This window comes from Scyliorhinus canicula, chromosome 18 (genome assembly GCF_902713615.1).
Source record: "Scyliorhinus canicula chromosome 18, sScyCan1.1, whole genome shotgun sequence".
NCBI lineage: Eukaryota > Metazoa > Chordata > Chondrichthyes > Carcharhiniformes > Scyliorhinidae > Scyliorhinus > Scyliorhinus canicula.
The window spans coordinates 66,953,216-66,973,819 of NC_052163.1; the positions used below are offsets into that span (position 1 = coordinate 66,953,216).

At 49.6% G+C, this 20,604-nt stretch overlaps 1 protein-coding gene across 1 annotated transcript; it reads left to right on the plus strand.

Moving 5' to 3' along the window:
* The first annotated feature begins 578 nt into the window (after positions 1-578).
* Positions 579-19,184, plus strand: LOC119952913 (proton channel OTOP2-like). The gene is made up of 7 exons (XM_038776542.1): positions 579-921; positions 2,669-2,805; positions 3,899-3,957; positions 5,345-5,673; positions 13,383-14,036; positions 14,118-14,290; positions 18,436-19,184. The coding sequence occupies exons 1-7, from the start codon at positions 579-581 to the stop codon at positions 18,604-18,606; spliced, it is 1,866 nt and encodes a 621-aa protein (XP_038632470.1). The 3' UTR covers positions 18,607-19,184.
* Positions 19,185-20,604: the final 1,420 nt, after the last annotated feature.

Sequence of the window (20,604 nt, forward strand, 5' to 3'; positions counted from 1 at the left end):
ATGCAGGTATTGCATTGGGAATATGTGGGATTGCATTGGGAATATGTGGGATTGCATTGGAGGATAAGATGGAAATGCATTGGGGGATATTAGTCCTGCATTGGGAAATAAGGTGGAAATGCATTGGGTGCTAAAATGTTAATATATTGAGGGATATGGCGGTAATGCATTGGGGACCAAGGTGAAAATGCATTGGGGAATAAGGTGGGAGTGCATTATTGGGATATGGTGGGAATGCCTAGGGATATTGTGGTAAATCATTTGGGGATAAGGCAGGAATGCATTGGGGGATAAATTGAGAATTTATTGGGGATCTGGTGGTAATGCATTCGGGAATAAGGCAGGAATACACTGGGAATAAGGTGAGAATACATTAGGGGATCTGGTGGGAATGCATTAGGGGATAAGGCGGGAATGACTTGGAGGATATAGTTTCTAAAGAATATATGTTATCCAAAGCACATATGTTTACCCTGGTGATGGTGCTGCTGAAATGTCAATAGAGGGTCAGGGTTTATTGACACTTTTTGTGATGCTGAATATTCTTTATGTTCATTAACAAATCAGAAACACTTAGGATGGCGGAAGAAGCAAATGAGACAGCATCACCACACGAGACGAGTGAGTGGAGACTTGGCAATATTCCAGCTTCAGCATTAACCCAGCCTATCAAGGCCCACACCCGAGGAAGCCGACTGCTGTCAGGGCTGCTGGCTATCAATGCTTTCTTCCTGGGTACAGCTCTAATCTGTGGAGGGGCTTTCAGTGACGTGCCAGTGGGCCAGGATGCGGTCCTGATATCTCTCACAGTTGTGATGGTCCTAACTATCGGATGGATGCTGTTCTATGTTTCCTACACTGCTCGACAGAATCATGCTATTCTTTACAAGGACTCCCATGCTGGACCTGTGTGGTTGAGAGGTAAGAAATTTCAATGTCTGCACCCCACAATAAATACTTCATAATCTGTCACTTACTGAAAAGATTCAAACATATTTCATCCCATTAATAAACTTACATAAAACAGAAAGGAAGGAATGTGCTCCACCCTATCCATCCATTTAATCCACTTCCACAGTTTGAGTACAAAGTGCTGTTTATATAATCCCCTCTTGCTCCCACACTTCAGGGTTAGATTGTGGATGGTGTATGACACAGTGATGGATGAGTGGCTCCAACTGCAACGGCCGTTTATTGAGATGCACTGGTCACAGCTTACCCACTTCCTGTTGCCTCGGCTATCCCGGAGAGATCATGATGTTTGTCCAACATTGAGGAGTGAGCAGGAGAGTCCTGCCGATGATGTTCGTTATGAAGGCCATTTCCTTCCATGGGGTTGAATCATGGCCTCTCAGATCTTCTTCCCTTGGGATCTTTCTTTGTCATAGTACATGCTGAAATACTTCGCTTGGAAGGTCCTTGGGCTGAATTTCTTGCTGCGCCAAATTGGAAAATCAACACATGAAGGAAAGTTGGGGTTAGAGGCCAAACACCACATTCACCCACACTGCACCCAACCCCCGGGGACCAGGCCATCCGAGGTCAGATCTTCCTGCTGCATGGAAGAGTGCTGGGTTTCTCCACCTCTCTACCCTTGCCAATCCCAGGTATGGTCAGGGTGGAAGTAGGCCCAGTTATTAGGCCCACGTAGGGTAGGAGCAGCGGTGGCAATTATGATTAGGCCTGCTGGACGTTTGCTCTCTTGAGGCCCCTTCACCCCATTCTAGAGGTCACTAAGCTGGCAGAGAAACTTATACTTCAGAGCTCTTCTCCACAATGAACAATGTTTCCTTATCCCACCGTCCCTCATTCACAACTCGCCTCCTGGTGCTGTAGGTACTCCTGGAACCCATCCAGCTTGTGAACCAAGGGCGGTATTCTCCGATCCCCCGCAGGGTCAGAGAATCGCCCGCGGCCAGCGTGAATCCCACCCCCGCCGTGGCCGGAATTCTCCGCCACCCGGGAATCGGCGGGGGCGGGAATCACGCCGCGCCGGTCAGCGTGTCCCCACAGCGATTCTCTGGCCCGCGATAGGCCGAAGTCCCGCCGCTGACAGGCCGTTCCTGCTGGCGGGAAACAGAGCACCTCTGCTGCCGGCAGGAGCAGGCGGTGCGAGCGGGTCCGGGGTCCTGGGGGTGGGGGCGGGGCGATTTGACCCCGGGCGGTGCCCCCACGGTGGCCTGGCCCGTGATCGGGGCCCACCGATCGGCGGGCGGGCCTGTGCCGTGCGGGCATTCTTTTTCTTCCACTGTCGCCACGGCCTCCACCATGGTGGAGGCGGAAGAGACCCCCTCCACCTTGCATGCGCCGGGGTGACGTCAGCGGCCGCTGACGCTCCGGCATATGCGCGGACTCACACCGGCCGGCAAAGGCCGTTCGCGCCGATCGGCGGGGCGCCAGCCACTCAGGCGCGGGCCTAGCCGCTAAAGGTGCCCGACGCCGGAGTGGTTCTCGCCACTCCGGTACACCGGGACCCTCCCGCCCCGCCCTGCCGGGTAGTGAAGAATACCGCCCCAGGTTACAACGTTAAGCCAACATTAACTGTATCCCTATTCACAGGTGCACAGTGTTTTTCCAGCATTATTGTGTTTTTATTTCAGGTTGTCAGCAACTGAAATATTTATCTTTTGGCTCAGTCATTGGTCCTGATCTGTGTTCTAATTGGCAGGAGGTTTGCTGCTGTTTGGAGCTTGCAGTTTGCTACTTGACACCTTTCGGATCGTCCACGTTTCTGGGTTTAAAGGCTGCGAGCTTGTGATTCAATTTCTATTCCCGAGTATTCAGATCGTATTTATTTTGACGCAGGTAAGTGAGTTGCAGAAAGTTACTTGAATTACTCTGTAGTGAGTTTACATCACCAGCAGAGGAGGGGAGGGGGGGGGGGGGGGGGAGATAACTGGGTTTTCTGGCAATCTGCTGACAATCCCTTCGAGGGGAGGGGGTGATGCCCTTAAGGGGCATCTTGACAAATACATGAATAGGATGGGAATATTTCATAGAATAGGGGGATACGAACCCCGGAAGTGTAGAAGATTTTGGTTTAGACTGGCAGCACGACAGGCTTGGAGGGCCAAAGGGCCTGTTCCTGTGCTGTACTTTTCTTTGTTCTTTGGGAGTTTCAAGGAGGTAGCAGTGGTGAATTTACGCTTTCTCTCTGCCCTGTTCTGGACAATAATAAAGTGTGTTGGAATGCAGTGGGATTCGGGAACCTCGGCTGGGCCGGCATTTATTACCCATCCCTGAGAGCATTTATGAGTCTACCACATTGCTATGGATCTGGAGTCACATGTAGGACAGACCAGGTAAGGGCAACAATGAACTAGATACCTTGAATTCCAGATTTGTATTGAATTCAAATTTCACCATGTGCCACGGTGAGATTTGAACCCAGTTCACCAGAGCATTACTCCGGGTCTCTGGATTACAAGCCCAGCGTCAACACCACCACACCACTACATCCACCATGCTCTTGCTTCTGAGTTAGGAGATTTGGGAGTTCAAGTCTCACTCAAAGTCTAGGCTGACACTTCATTGCAGTACTGATGGAGTGCTGCGCTGTTGGAGGCGCTGTCTGAGATGTTAATCTGAGGCCAGTCTGCCTCTCGGGTGGATGTCAAACAACTCGGGGATATGTTGAAGAACAAGGGAGTTGTCTCAAGTGTCTTGGCCAATACTTTCCCCTCAATCACCATCACTAAAACAGATTGTCTGGTCATTATCTGACTGTTTATTATGGGACCTCTGCTATGTGAAAATTGGTTGCCACATTTCCTACATTATAGCAGTGACGGCATTTCAAAAGCATTGGCAGCCAGCAGATCAGATCGTTGATTGGAAAGTCCTGAGGTCCTGAGAGGCGCTATACAAATGCAAGTTTGTTTTTTGTTTCCTAATCCAGTCATACTTTCTCTGGGCCCATTCCAAAGACTGCATTCAGGTACAACAGGACACCACAAGGTGAGCTTCTTTGTTTATTTCAGCTTGTATTACTCTGAGGGAGATGATGCCAGTGCTTAATTCTTTGGTCAGTGTTCCTCGCAAGCCTTGGGCTCACCTCTTTCTCATTTACATACTGGAAAACATCATTCATAGGTCTGGAGTCAGCTACAACCCATGACCGTTCACAAATCTGCCATTGTCTTTGTTGTCGGACTTATTTTCCACTTTCTGCAGTTTCATCCAGCTAACTATTGTGAAGTTGGAAGCCATCACATTCTCTCCACCAATTATTCTGCACCCACGTCACAATTCCCTTCAGCTTCCACTCACTTCGACTCAGGTAAATTGTTTGTAAAGTTGCTGCTCTATTTGAGCCCAAACTGAGACTCCAACCACATATCACAAAAAGTACTGGCGTCAACTCTCTCAACATTGGCCATCCCTGACCCTGCATCAGCTCAACTGCCGCTGAACCCCTCATCCATGTCTTTGCCACCTCCAGACCCGACTATTCCAATGCTCTCTTGCACAATCTCCGATCTTCCGTTGGTCTCCAGTTACCCTCAATCTCCCTGAACTTCAAATTTAAAATTCCCATCCTGTATTGAAATCTTACCGTGGCTGTGAATCACCCATCTCCGTAATCTCCTCCTGCCCAGCAACTGGGTGACACAGTGGTTCGCACTGCTACCTCACAGCGCCAAAACCTGAGTTTGATTCTGGCCTTAGATGACTGTGCGGAATTTGCACGTTCTCTCCGTGTCTGCATGGGTTTTCTCTGGGTGCTCCAGTTTCCTCCAACAGTGCAAAGATGTGCAGGTTAGGTGGATTGGTCATGATAAATTGCCCCTTAATGTCCAGGGATGTGCAGGTTAGGTGGGATTATGGGGGTAGGGCAGGGATGTGGGTCTAGGCAGGGTACTCTTCCAGAGGGTGGGTGCAGACTCAGTGGGCCGAATGGTCGCCTTCTGCACTTTAGGGATTCTATGTTTCGAACTCTGTGGCCCTCTTTTCTGACCTCTTATGCATTCTCACTCCCTAAATCCCACCATTGGTGTAATGGTAGCTTCAGAAGCAGAGGTGTCACGGGAGAGAATGCAATCCTCAAACCTCACCATCTGCTCCTTTTTGTAGCTCAGAATTTTGACCAACATTTTCCTCTCTGATTCTAATGTCTCCGACTCCGCTTTCATCTCCATTATTGCCTGGACCCAGTGAGATGTTTCTCAACATTACAATCACAGTTAGAAATCCAGGTTATCATTTAATTGTGACAATAAAAGGTTATTATTATTAATATATTCTGACCATTTTTCATGAATCTGAGTGAAGGTGTACAGTTTATTCTTGGCCTGTAATTTGTTGTGATCCACAGCCTGATTCTTTAGGGTCGTGTTGTACACAGGTGCGGATTGGGCATTTCCTTGGTGTGTAACTTAACGCTGTGGATGTCGGCTGTAGCAGATGAGTCCATTCATCAGACGGGTGCACAAGGTGAGAAACAGCCAGACAACCAAAGCTGGATCCTCAGAGGTAAATATCCAATCGCACAGCGGATCAATGCCTCACCTCGCATCTGTTCATTTTTGTGCTCATCCATTTATTTGTCCTGGGGGGGAAAGCACAATCCATTTCAAACACCTAGGGTGTGGTTCACCCACCCCATTGTGCCCGGCACAGAGCTCCAACGCTCCGTTAGGCTGATCACACTATTCACGCCGCCCGCCGAGATCTGTACCTCAACCTCGCTCAGCGAGATCCCAATAAACATATTTCAATAAGCCGATGGCTCAGTTAAATACCCAGACGCTGGATTCACCCGGCGTCTGGGACACACTGGCTGCACCTGGGAGACCTCGACAGAGCGCCATTTAAAACTGCTCCACACAAACGATAACCAGATGTAACGGCACCTGGGGGAATCTCGCAGACCATTGGAGATCCCAGAGTGGTCGGGAACAGGTCAGGGTGGCACCTTGGCACTCCCCCGGCACCTAGGTACTGCCAGAATGGCACCCTGGCAATGCCACCCAGGTACCTTGGCAGTGCCACCATGGCATTGCCAGGATGCCTGGGTGCGCTGCCAAGATGCCCAGCTGAAAGTACCAGGGTCGAGGTCCTGGGGGACTTTGCCAAATAGAGGTGGGGTGAAGGGGCGTTCCCAGGAGCCTCGCCGGGGCTGGAGAGGGTGACGGAGGGGGGGGGGGGGGGGGGGGGGGGTCGATAAAGTGTGGGGGCATTAAACACTCCCAGCACAGGTTAGATACAGCATGGGGTTAGATGCAGTGTAAAGCTCTCTCTAGAGCTTGGATTAGTACGTGGAGTTATGATGTTGTTGCTATTAAAGAATCTTGGTTGAAAGAAGGACAGGGTTGGCAACTGGACATCAGATGCTTCAGGCTGGATAGAAGGCAATGCATTATTGGTTAAGGAGAATATTACACCTGTGCTGAGGGAGGACACCTTGGAGGCTTCAGGCAGTGAGGCAATATGGGTAGAGCTCAGGAATAGGAAGGGTGCTGTCACAATGTTGTGGGTTTACATAGATTACATAGAATTTACAGTGCAGAAGGAGGCCATTCGGCCCATCGAGTCTGCACCGGCTCCTGGAAAGAGCACCCTACCCAAGGTTAACACCTCCACCCTAACCCCATAACCCAGTAACCCCACCCAACACTAAGGGCAATTTTGGACACTAAGGCCAATCCACCTAACCTGCACATCTTTGGACTGTGGGAGGAAACCGGAGCACCCGGAGGAAACCCACGCACACACGGGGAGGATGTGCAGACTCCGCATAGACAGTGACCCCTCAGACCTCCTAACAGCCCGAGGGAGATGGAGCAGGAGATATTCAGACAGATCTTGGAAAGATGCATAAACAATAGGGTTGTTGTGCTGGGTTATTCCAACTTTCCCTATATTTATGGGACACACATTCTACTAGGGACATGGATGGAGCAGAATTTGTAAGGAGCATCCAGGAGCTTTTGTTGAAACAATATGTAAACAACCCAACTCGGGAAGGGGCCGTATTAGACCTGGTGCTGGGAAATAAGCCCAGCCAGGTGATCGAAATATCAGTAGGAGATCATTTTGTGAACAGCAATCATAATTCTGTAAGTTTTAAGCTGCTTATGGAAGAGGACAAGAGTGGTCCTCAGGTGAATGTGTTAGACTGGGGGAAGGCTAATTACAACAGAATTAAGCAGGATCTGGAGAGTGTTGACAGGGCGAGGCTGTTTGAGGAACAATTAACATCCGGCATGTGGGAGGCTTTCAAATGTCAGGACCGGCATGTGTCTGTGAGGACGAAAGGTAAGGGTGGCAAGTATAGGGAACCCTGGATAACGAGGGATATTATGAGCCTTGTCAAAAAGAAAAAGGAAGTATTCGTAAGGTCTAAAAGGCTTAGGACAGATGAAGCCCTTGAAGAATATAAAGCAAGTAGGGAGGAACTTAAGTTAGGAGTTAGGAAGGCTAAAAGGGGTCATGAAATGTCGTTGGCAAACAGGATTAAGGAAAATCCTGAGGCATTTTATACACATGTAAAGAGCAAGAGGGTAGCCAGAGAAAGGGTTGGTCCATTCAAGGATATTGGAGGGAATCTATGCATGAAATCAAGGAAATGGGAGAGATACTAAATGAAAATCGCTTATTGTCACAAGTAGGCTTCAAATGAAGTTACTGTGAAAAGCCCTGAGTCGCCACATTCCAGCGCCTGTTCGGGGAGGCTGATACGGGAATCGAACCGTGCTGCTGGCCTGCCTTGGTCTGCTTTCAAAGCCAGCGATTTAGCCCTCTGCTAAACAGCCCCTGTTTTGCCTCAGTGTTCACCATAGAGGAGAACTCAGTGGATGAGGAATAAAGGGTAGAGTGTGTAGATATTGTGAGTAATGTTGATATTAATAAAGAGGAGGTGTTACATAGAATTTGCAGTGCAGAAGGAAGCCATTTGGCCCATTGAGTCTGCACCGGGCCTTGGAAAGAGCACTCCAGTTAGGCCCCACACACCTCCACCCTATCCCCGTAACCCTAGTAACCCCACTTAACCTTATTGGACACTAAGGGCAATTTATCATGGCCAATCCACCTAACCTGCACATCTTTGGACTGTGGGAGGAAACCGGAGCACCCGGAGGAAACCCACGCGGGCACAGGAAGAACATGCAGACACACATACAGTGACCCAGCCGGGAATTGAACCTGGGACCCTGGCGCTGTGAAGTAACCGTGCTAACCACTCTGCTACCATGCTGTTGGGCATCTTAAAAAGCATTTAAGTAGATAATTCCCCAGAGCCTGATGGGATCTACCCCAGAATACTGAGGGAGGCAAGGGAGGAAATAGCTGGGGCCTTGACAGTAATCTTTGTATCCTCATTGGCTATAGGTGAAGTTCCAGAGGACTGGAGAGTAGCCAATGTTTTTCCATTGTTTAAGAAGAGCAGCAGGGCTAATCCAGGAAATTATAGGCCGGTGAACCTTATATCAGTGGTAGGGAAATTATTGAAAAAGATTCTTGGAGATAGGATTTACTAACATTTGGAAACAAATGAACTTTTCAGTGATGAACAGCATGGTTTTGTGAAGGGGAGGTCGTGCCTCACTAATTTGATCGAGTTTTTCAAGGAAGTGGCAAAGATGATAGATGAGACTTCATGGACTTCAGTAAAGCCTTTGACAAGGTAGACTGGTACAAAAGGTGAAGTCACATGGGATCAGTAGAGGGCTGGCAAGTTGGATACAGAACTGGCTTGGACACAAACAGAGGGTAGTAGTAGAAGAGTGTTTTCTGAATGGAAGGCTGTGATCGCGGCGTCCCACAGGCATAAGTTAGAATTAGAATTAGAACAGTACAGAACAGAACAGGCCCTTCGGCCCTCAATATTGTGCCGAGCAATGATCACCCTACTCAAACCCACGTATCCACCCTATACCAGTAACCCAACAACCCCCATTAACATTATTTTTTAGGACACTAAGGGCAATTTAGCCTGGTCAATCCACCTAACCCGCACATCTTTGGACTGTGGGAGGAAACCGGAGCACCCGGAGGAAACCCACGCACACACGGGGAGGACGTGCAGACTCCGCACAGACAGTGCCCCAGCCAGGAATCGAACCTGGGACCCTGGAGCTGTGAAGCATTGATGCTAACCACCATGCTACCATGCTGCCCCAGTTCTGGGGCATTTGTTGTTCGTGGTGTATGTAAATGATTTGGAAGAAAATGTAACTGGTCTGATTAATAAGTTCGCAGAAGACACAAAAATTGTTGGAGTTGCCGATAGTGAAGAGGATTGTCAGAGGATACAGCAGTATATAAACTGGTGGAGTCTTGGGTGGGGAAATGGCAGACGGAGTTTAATCCGACAAGTGTGAGGTAATGCACTTTGGAAGGTCCAATGCATGTAGGAATTACACAATAAATGGTAGAATTCTTGCGAGTACTGACAGGCAGAGAGATCTGGGCGTACATGTCCACCGATCACTGAAAGTGGCAACGCATGTGGATAAGGTGGTTAAGAAGGCATGCTGAGGGCAGCACGATGGCACAGTGGGTTAGCACTGCAGTCCGACAGCGCTGAGGTCCCAGGTTCGATTCCGGCTCTGGGTCACTGTCGTGTGGAGTTTGCACATTCTCCCCGTGTTTGCGTGGGTTTCACCCCCACAACCCAAATATGTGCAAGGTAGGTGGATTGAACACGCTAAATTGCCCCTTAATTGGAAAAAATGAACTGGGTACTCTAAATTTTTTTTTAAAAAGTCGGGGCATTGAATATAAAAATTGCCAAATCATGTTGCACCTGTACAGGACCTTAATTAGGCCTTATTTGGAATATTATGTACAATTGTGGTCGTCACACTACTATAAGGACATGGATGCTTTGGAGAGGGTACAGAAGGGGTTTACTAGGATGTTGCCTGGTATTGAGGCCATTAGCTATGAGGAGACGTTAAATAAACCCGGTCTATTCTCACTGGAACGATGGAGGTTGAGAGGCGACCTGATAGAGGTCTACAAGATTATGAATGGCATGGACAGAGTGGATAGTCAAATGCTCTTTTCTAGGGTAGGAGAGCCAAGCACTAGGGGACAGGTTTAAAGTGTATGGGGAAAAGTTTAGAACTGATGTACGAGGCAAGTTTGTTTTACATAGAGGGTGGTAAATATATGGAATGCGCTGCCTGGGGAGGTGGTTGGAGCAGGTACGATAGCGGCATTGAAGGGGCATCTAGACAAATATATGAATAGGTTGGGAATGGAAGGATACGGACTCTGTAAGTGCAGACGGTTTTAGTTTCGGCAGGTACCATGGTCGGCGCAGGCTTGGAGGGCCGAAGGGCCTCTTCCTGTGCTGTATTGTTCTTTGTTCTTTTTTTTTCTTTTTTATAAATTTAGTGTACCCAATTATTTATTTTTTCCAATTAAGGGGCAACTTAGCATGGCCAATCCACCTGACCTGCACATCTTTGGGTTGTTGGGGCAAAACCCACGCAGACACGGGGAGAATGTGCAAACTCCACACGGACAGTGACCAGTGCTATCCACTGCACCACCTTGTTCTTTGTACACTGTCCGCATCAAACACCCCCAGGACAGGTACAGCACGGGGTTAGATACAGAGTTAAGCTCCCCCTACACTGTCCCCTTCACAGGTACAGTGCGGTGTTAGATATAGAGCGAAGCTCCCTCAAAGCTGTCCCCATCAAACACTCCCAGGACAGGTACAGCACGGGGTTAGGTACAGAATAAAGCTCCCCATGCACTGTCCCCATCACACACTCCCAGGACAGGTACCGCACAGTATTAGATACAGAATAAAGCTCTGTCCACGCTGTCGCCAGGTAGCATTTCCAAGACAGGTACAGCATGGGGTTAGATACAGAGTAGCTGCAGAGTACACCTCCCTCTACACCGTCCCCAGGTAACATTCACACGACAGGTACAGCACGGCACAAGATACAGATTTAATCAGTCCCAATCAAACAATACCAGGACAGGTACAGAAGTGTACCAATCAGTACTTTACCTCACTGTTATACAGTGGCAGACCTATACCCACCAGTACTGTACCGCAGAGTTATACAGTGACAGACCTTTATCCACCAGTACTGTACCCCAGTGTTATACAGTGACAGACCTTTATCCACCAGTACTGTACCGCAGAGTTATACAGTGACAGACCTTTGTCCACTAGTACTGTACCCCTGTTATACAGTGGCAGACCTATACCCACCAGTACTGTACCGCAGAGTTATACAGTGACAGACCTTTATCCACCAGTACTGTACCGCAGTGTTATACAGTGCCACCCTGGCGCCTGTCCTCCTCACCCTTGTTCAACTTTTATCCCAATCTTAACTTAAAAATAAACCCCCCCCACCCCTGCTGGCAACTCAATACTCCTTAAAGAAGTCGATGAGCAGCTTCCAACTCAAGATGAACCCTCCTCTGCCCCCCAATGGCAAACCTGATTTTCTCTAAGTGCAGGAACTCATCCAAATTACTCACCCACACCCCTACGCTCAGCGTCTCTGAGCCCTGCCAGCCCAACAAAATCCATCTCCGGGCTATCAGGGAGGCAAAGGCCAATGCGTCAGCCTCTCTCATCACCTGCACGCCCGGGACCCTCCGATACTCTAATATTGCCACCTCTGGGCTCGGAGCTATCATTACACCCAAAATCTTTGACATCATGGCCGTGATTCTCCCCTACCCGGCGGGGCGGGGGATCCTGGCGTAGCGGAGTGGCGCCAACCACTCCAGCTTCAGGCCTCCCCAAAGGCACGGAATTCTCCGCACCTTTAGGGGCTAGGCCCGCGCCGGAGTGGTTTCCGCTCCGCCGGCCGGCGCCAAAACTGGCACCAACGGCCTTTGGCGCCCGCCAGCTGGTGTCGGGGCTGGCCGAAAGGCCTTCGCCGATCCCCGCATGCGCCGGTGCGTCAGCAGCCGCTGATGTCACCACTGGCGCATGCGCGGTAGGGGGGTCTCTTCCGCCGCTGCTACAGCCTCCACCATGGCCGTGGCAGCGGCGGTAGAAAAAGAGTGCCCTCTCGGTACTGGCCCGCCCGCCGATCAGTGGGCCCCGATCGCGGGCCAGGCCACCGTGGGGGATCCCCCTGGGGTCCGATTGCCCCGCACCCCTCCCAGGACCCCGGGGGCCCGCTCGCGTCGCCAATCCCGCTGGCACCAGAGGTGGTTTAAACCACGTCGGCGGGATTGGCCTGTCAGTGGCGGGACTTCGGCCCATCGCGGGCCGGAGAATCGCCACGGGGGGCACACCGATCGGCGGGGCGTGATTCCCGCTTCCACCGATTCCCGGGTGGCGGAGAATTCCAGCCACAGTGGGGGCGGGATTTACGCCGGCCCTGGGCGATTCCCCGACCCTGCGGGGGGTCGGAGAATTCTGCCCCATATCTGTAAATCCCGTCCAACTTCGGAAACGCCCAAAATTTATGAGCATGGTTCGCTCGCCTTCCCACGCACCTCCCGCACTTATCCTCCACCCCTGAAAAGAACCCAGTCATCCTAGACATCGTCATGTGGGCCCTGTGCACCACTTTAAACTGGATGAGACTTCGTTTTGCACATGATGAGGACGCATTAACCCACGCAAAGCCTCTCCAGCTCCCTACTCCAGCCCCCAGTGCCCGCCACAGCTCCTCCCCCCACTTATGCCTAACCTCCTCCACCTGGGTGCTCTCTCTCTCTCACCTGTAAGCCTACTTGTGAGCACTGTAGCGCAGTGCTTAGCACTGTTGCTTCGCAGCACCAGGGTCCAAAGTTCGATTCCCGGCTTGGGTCACTGTCTGTGCAGAATCTGCACGTTTTCCCCGTGTGTACGTGGTTTCCTCCGGGTGCTCCAAGTTCCTCCCACAATTCCCGAAAGGCGTGTTTGTTAGGTGAATTGGACATGCTGAAAGATTATGGCCAGGATTCTCTGACCCTGCGGCGGGTCGGAGAATCGACGGGAGGGCACGGGAATCTCGCCACAGCGCCCCGATGCCGGCCCATCCCTTTCTCAATCTCGTCTGCCCCCCCATCTCTGAAGAAACACAACATCCACTTTCAAACTCATTAAATGAGTGAAAGCGCAAGGCCTCCTAATTCTCCGCCCCGCCGCGCCACATTTCTGCCCTGACCCGCCAGTGGGATTCTCCGTTACGTCAGCCGGTCAATGGGGTTTCCCATTGTGGGGCAGCCACACGCTATCGCGAAACCACCGGGCGCCGGCAAAGAATCCCGCCCCCTATCTCTCACTGTTCATGCTTGTACCAGCAAGTGAAAAGTGAAAAGGTCCAGACAATTCCACCTCAAGCAGGAGCCACCAAGTGCGCGACCACTCACTCCATGGCCGCCACTGGAACGCAGTTGATTGGCTTCAGTATGATCCTGGTAAATCTGATGCTAAAAGTGATTTCTTCTTTGCTCTTTAGGTGGTGTGGATGGTGGATGCTTTTGCTCTACAAATGTCTTCCATATCTTCCAGACTGCTTATTACTACCTGTACCCATTTAACATTGAGTACAGTCTGCTGGCCTCCGCAATGTTGTACGTGATGTGGAGGAATGTAGGCAGATTGATAGACGAACATCAACAGCACCGAAAGCTGAAATTCCACTTCCGTGGCATGGTTCTTGGCCCAGTGCTCGGGGTTGCTGTGGTCTTCATTGGCCTGGTAATCTTTATTATCTATGAAATGGAAGTGACAGATGAAGGAAGGAAGGCGCGTGCTCTAACTGCTTATTACATCTTTAACGTAGCAGCTCTCACCCTGATGTCCATCAGCTCCTTCATTGGGTCCTTCATCTACAGATTTGAGGAAAGGAGCAGGAACAGTGATAAGAACCCAATGAGGTGTCTAGATATTGGGTTACTGCTTTGCACAGCAATGGGCCAGTTTCTCATCTCATACTTCAGTGTTGTAGCTACAGTTGCTGTGCAATCCCTGGAACTGCTGAATGTCCTTAACCTTCTCTTCTCCCTCCTCACAATTGTTCAGCACGTTCTGCAAAATGTCTTCATCGCGGAAGGTTTGTGTCGGCAACCATTTGTGCAGGAAGGTCACCCAGGTGCCAGGAGCTCCATCAGTGAGGTTTTTGCCAACATGAACACCTCTCACTGCCTCCCAGGGGATGTCATGAAGCATCATTTCCAGGGGACCATTTCAGGAACTCACTCCATCCACACCAGCATCTGCAATGATCATGAAGCTGTTTCAAGCAACCTGGAGCATACTTACAATATCCCCGAAGAACAACTCCCTGCCTCAGCCAATAGGCTCAGCTGCAAGCGAAGGATTTTGAAGGAGATCACCTCATTTTTACTCTTGGCCAATGTTATTGTAAGTTTGAAACCATGAGCCTTTCTCACCCTCGAGAGAGCCAATGAGTTTGTTTTCTGAAGTGTGGTCAGTGATGTAGAAGTGACTGTGGCTGATCATTTGTACACAGCAAGGTCTCATAAACAGTCAATGAGAGCAAAGACCACTTCATCTCTTCTGTTGGGGATTTAGCTGAAGCATATTAGCCTAAGTGAACATTGCCAGACCTTTTTCAGGGATCAGTACTGTCTCCTCCTACTCAACATGGATTTATAGGGATTGTCTCCTCCTTCTCAACATGGATTTATAAGGTCATTCAGCCGCTCACACCTGTCCCAACATTTAACTAAATCATGGCTAATCTGTGCTTTAACTCCTTTAACCTGCCTTTGCTCCATATCCCTTGTTTTCCTTGCCCAACAAAGATCCATCGACCTGCTTTTGAAATTTTCCATGGACCCTCAACTTCAACAGCATTTATAGGGGGAGGGGTGGGGGTGGTAGTTCCTGATTGCCGTTCCCCTCGATGTGAAGAATTTTAAATACTTACATTTTCTGTTAGGGCAATGATGGCTATGAAATTAGAGGTCACCCTCCTTTTTTAACCAAGCTCATTGCGAGTTGTGTTTCTCTGGAGTGTGTGCATCCAAAACATTTTGTGACTAATGGCTGAGCACGATTAGTGCAGGTCATCCTTTGAACCTTTGATTGACATGTCAGGGCTCTATATATATCAATCCAACCACAGAGTGGCCACTTTGCAGCCTGGGTAAGAGGAATGAGGGATAGAACAACCCAATTAAGTGATTGGACCCTTCAGGTTATTTGGAAAGGTTAAGGAATCTGGGAAATCTCCTCAGGCTGGAGGGTCACATGGTGAGTCAATGCGGGTTTCACACCCCACACTACATAGAACATAGAAGAACAGTACAGCACAGAACAGGCCCTTCGGCCCTCGATGTTGTGCCGAGCAATGATCACCCTACTCTAACCCACATATCCACCCTATACCCGTAACCCAACAACCCCCCCTTAACCTTACTTTTTAGGACACTACGGGCAATTTAGCATGGCCAATCCACCTAACCCGCAAATCTTTGGACTGTGGGAGGAAACCGGAGCACCCGGAGGAAACCCACGCACACACGGGGAGGACGTGCAGACTCCACACAGACAGTGACCCAGCTGGGAATCGAACCTGGGACCCTGGAGCTGTGAAGCATTTATGCTAACCACCATGCTACCGTGCTACCACGGTTTGCTACCACATGGCGGATGTGAGCAAGATCGGGTCTGTTTCAATGGGATTTGTGCCAATGGCATGAATCAATCCAATATAGCTCGGGTGTGAGGGCCAATTAGCTCACATTGAAACTTTTACCCAAGGAAGCTGCTAATGTATTTTACTGAAATACATCAACAGAGGAATATCCTGAACCCAAATTTATCCAGAAACCTGCAATGCACAAATGAGAAGTATTAAGCGTGTAAAATTAAAGCACGTGAGATTAAGGATAGTGTATTGAGATGGATGGAGAACTGGTTGGAAGACAGGAAACAAAGAGTAGGAATAAAAGGGTCTTTTTCAAATTTGTAGTGACTATTGAGATACTGCCGGGGTCAGTGCTGAGATCGGTTAGGGCTGTATTCGCTGGATTTCATAAGAAACCTATAAACATCTAAGCTTATAAACCTATCAAATTCTAACAGGACTAAACAGGGTAGATGCAATGTTGCCAATGGTGGGGATGTCCAGAATCAGGGGTCACAGTCTGAAGATATGAGGTAGACCATTTAGGACAGAGTTGTGGAGAAATGTCTCCACCCAGACAGTGGTGAGCCTGTGAAATTCACTAACACAGAAAGCAGTTGAGGCCAAAACATTGTGGGTTTCATGCCAAATCGCAAGTCTCCGGTGCCTTGACAGCACGTCAATACATTCCAGAATCCACGTACAGGAAACGCTGTTGGCATATCATTAGCGGGTCTGACCTAGTATTCCCCGGGGCCCCGCGATTCTCCACCTCCACTGGGGCGAATTCCCGATGGCGAGGTTCACTTGTGCTTTTAAAAATAATGAAGTAGGCATCATGGCTGCTGAGGGAGAGAGGGGGTACGGAAAGTGTCCAACATCGCCATAGTTTGCTGACAGTCATGCCGCTGGCTGACTGGGGGTGGGGGGGGCTTCTGCCAAAGCGGGGGGGAGTAGCGGGACGTGACCAGGAGGTGCACTGTGGGGTCAGAATGGATTGGAACGGAGCACCATTGCCGTGGCCTAGAAGGCAGCCATGCAGCTGCGAACAACGCTGGCTTGCCCACTGTGAACTTAGGGCCACAGGTTGTATGGGGGCCCTCCAGGGCATCCCCTAGGTGCCCGCTGGTCCCAGCCGACCCATCAAAGGGATGGGTACGCTCCAACGCCATCTTATTAGCTGGGATGATGTGTGTGGGGATTGTAATGTGTATATGCGACTGCAGCCTGTCAGCCTCCTGAGTGTCAATCCCAGACCATTTCTCATTGGAATCAGTTGTGTTTCACGTAGCGCCGGTGCTAGCCCCTACCCTCCACAGTCGCTGAATTAGTCCAGGTGATGCGCCAGTTTTGCTGTTGCGGATGTCCATGAATCCTGCCCTCGCGTCACTACTTACAGCTGCATTCTTCGATTTTGAGGCTAAGTCCAGTGTTTGTGTCTGGTCTTACGACCAGAAAGTTGCGGCCGGGGTGTGGGGTGGGGGGCTAGCAGCCGCGCCATGTAAAGCCCTCGATGTTACATACAGATACAGACAGAGAATTGCTGTCATGTACCTGGCGGCAACCTAAAGCGGTCACGCCATACAACATGGCACTGGCCACGGCGGACCCGGCCTGCCATAACCGCCCTTGCCACCCCCGGACAACCCCCACCAGGCATCCCCAGCCTTCGCTGGTCAGCGGAATGGCTCTCCCCCAACAGTGGTAGTGCTGGTCCATCCGGGGAGGGCCTCAAGTGACGCCCTGAGGCTGCCCCAATGGTGCGCACCGTACTCAGCGATGATGCCATCTTTGAGGGGGCGGAGCATCCATAAAACAGCACCGCCCCTGATTTCGGCATAAAACGGATTCTCCGGCCAATCGCTGAACGCGATTTTGACGGCAGCACTAGGAGAATCCAGCCCCTAGTCTCAGAAATGGAGAAGCCAGCCATGTCTGTTTTCAAGAAGCAGTTAGATCTCTGGCCTCACCTCATTTCATCTTCTGGTGAAACCTTCATCTGAGCTGTTGTTACATCCAGAGCAACTCCTTGAACACCTGAGCTCCTCCCCCCCCACCAACTTCCCCCACACACAAGACGGATAAACACAGAGAGGAAGGGAATGGGTGAAAAATAATGAGGATTAAGGTCAAAAGGTAAGAGTCCTTGCTTCAGGTGATGAGTTCTTCAGTGCACACTCTTCACAGTATGAGTGTGGTTTAAGGTCTCTGGTCAACAGCCTGTAATGATCTTCTTTGCAGTTCAACAATATATCTTACTCACAGCTTTTCCAGGTGTGGCCTCTGACCAACATGTTCTGGATAGAGAGATGTTGGGTTCTGGTCTCTGCTTCACATCTTTTTTGCAGCGAGAGAATGATCATATTCTGGATTCTGCTTGCACAGCCTTTTCTGGAGAGAGAGTTATCAGATACTCACAGTGAGAATTAAGTGGATATTCCTGGAGTGAGTTGGTTAGATTCTTCCATCCAGCCTGCAGAATGGAAAGTGGAAGGAGAACCCAAGCCTTGTGACAGTGCAAAGTACAGCAGTGTGACCAGATCTAATCGCCACCTGCCCCCGACCAGAGCACCGCCCCTTTTGCCACTTCATTGGCCATCAGCCAAATCAATCAAATCGAGTCACCACCGATCTCTCCTGCTGCTGCAATCCTCTGCTTGAATTTAAAGGTGCAGGCCACTTACAAGCTGCTTTGCCTTAAAGTCACATGTCCATTTATCATCAATGGATCAAAATTGTAATTGCAAAATAAGAGGGAAAATAAGGGAAAATCGGGAATAAACAGGAGGCATCCTTACAATACATGTTCTTGGGTTGGGAAGCAGATTAAAAAGTGAGTTAAGCTCAGGAGTTGTTTTGACTTCTTTCCCACGAAATTAACAGAAGTTTTAAAATTCTGACTTTCTTTCCTTAGTTCTGGATCATGCCAGCCTTTGGGGCTCGACCCCATTTCGCTAATGGCCTTGAAGAAAAGTTCTATGGGTTCCAAATGTGGGCCGCCATAGTCAATGTTAGCCTTCCGATGGGAATATTCTACAGGATGCACTCAGCCGCCTGCCTCATGGAAGTTTACTTTGCATCTTAAAATGAATACAAGAGATTCAGCTGACAGCGAAACTGTTGAGAAACAGGACATTTTGATCACAGCGACACAACATATTGGCGAAACCCAGGCAACGAGATGTCTCCCACCACTGAGACTGCATCAACTGACTTAGTTTCCAGTTGCAGAGATAGATAAGGCCAGCGAGGCCATCATAAAGGCCAACTTGGGGGTAACAGGAGGGTTATCAGTCAAGACTCCTGCTCCTGAACACTGTGTGTGTGTGTGTGTCAGGTGACGACAGGATTGGGGTTGCCAAGTATAATTATTCCTGGAGGTATTATCACATTACGTGCCCCATTCTCCACTCATTATTTGGGAAAACACATCCATCATTGTGACGCACAGTCTTCCTCTGCCTTTACCCAATGTCCATCCAATTAACTAAAAAAGCCCCTTTTCCCATTTTGAATATTTTTATCTATGGTGAGGAGGAATGTGATTTTGACAAACCAAATCATTTTTAATGTCCCAAAGATTTCTTTCACCAGGATTGTACAGAGAGCTGTCCTGGGAGATTGATCTTCAATTCCTGGGGCCTCCAGGCCAATCCTGCAGGGTTGGCAAGACAATAAGCAGGATGGAACCTAACAGTGACTCCCCCCCCCCCCCCCCCCCCCCCCCCGGTTAGTGGTGCATCAGTCGTTGCTCTCTAGAGTCACATGGGGAAAGTTTACACACATGGATCAGATAACATAGGGGCACCGGCAACTGTCCAGTGACCCCTGAGAAAGGAACCGGGACTACTGGGATTGGGGAATGGAGTCAGGATTAACGAAAGGTGGCCCAGTAGTTAGCACTGGTGCCTCACAGCGGCAGGGACCCAGGTTCAATTCCCACCTTGGGTGTCTGTGTGGAGTTTACATTTCTTCCCATGTCTGCGTGGTTTTCCCTCCGGGTGCTCCAGTTTCTCCCAAAGATGTGCAGGTGAAGTGGATTGGCAATGCTAAATTACCCCTTAGTGTCCCTTAGTTAATGGGGTATCAGGACTAGGGTGAGTGCGTGGGTCTAAGTTAGGGTTCTCTTTCAGAGGGCCAGTTGAGGCTTGATGGGCTGAATAGCCTCCTTCTGCACTGTAGGGATTCTATGATTCCAGTTTCTGGAGTCGGAAAGAGCCAATTAATTTGGTAACAGTGGAGCCAATGTGCTTCTCCCCAGGCTTCATCCCTCCACTGCTCCGCCAGCACCCCCACCCCCCACAATCCCCACCCACCCCCCTCCCCCAAACCTGGCAAATCCCAGGAGCGCAAAATGAAAAGTTGCACAATCCCACTCCATAATTCCCTGGAATGAAACCCTGCCTGACAATGCCAATAGAGATATCTGATTGAAAGTTCTGGCTGTTATTCTTTCATGAATTTTTATTTATATTTTTATCCCTTAAACAATTTACAGTGTGCAGGATACACCCATCACCAACTGCAATACATAGTATAGGTGAAACCATCAGATGGAAAATTCTAAAGAGATTAACTTCAATACTATAAGGAGAATCTGCAAAATAATGCAAAGTGCTGTTAATTGTAACAAGAGATTTCTTTTTGTGGAATAAAAAAGTGCTGATTTACAATGACTGTGTGCTGTTGAATGTGTGTTGGTTTATAAACATGTCTCATCGGTGAAGAGCATCACTGGCTGGTTCCACGTAGACCAAGGTCAGTGCACTCAATATATCCATACGGTCAGCAAACATTAGACAGTCCAGAACGGCATCAGATACTTGACCAAGCCCTGGGTTACTTCTGTAAATGTCCCCATCACACCTCACAATCAGGGGTTTATTATTACCCCCAATATCTGGTCATCATGTGGAGATGCCGGCGTTGGACTGAGGTGAGCACAGTAATAAGTCTTACAACACCAGGTTAAAGTCCAACAGGTTTGTTTCGAATCACTAGCATTCAGAGCACATCTGCATGTGTATGGCAGCACGGTAGCATGGTGGTTAGCATAAATGCTTCACAGCTCCAGGGTCCCAGG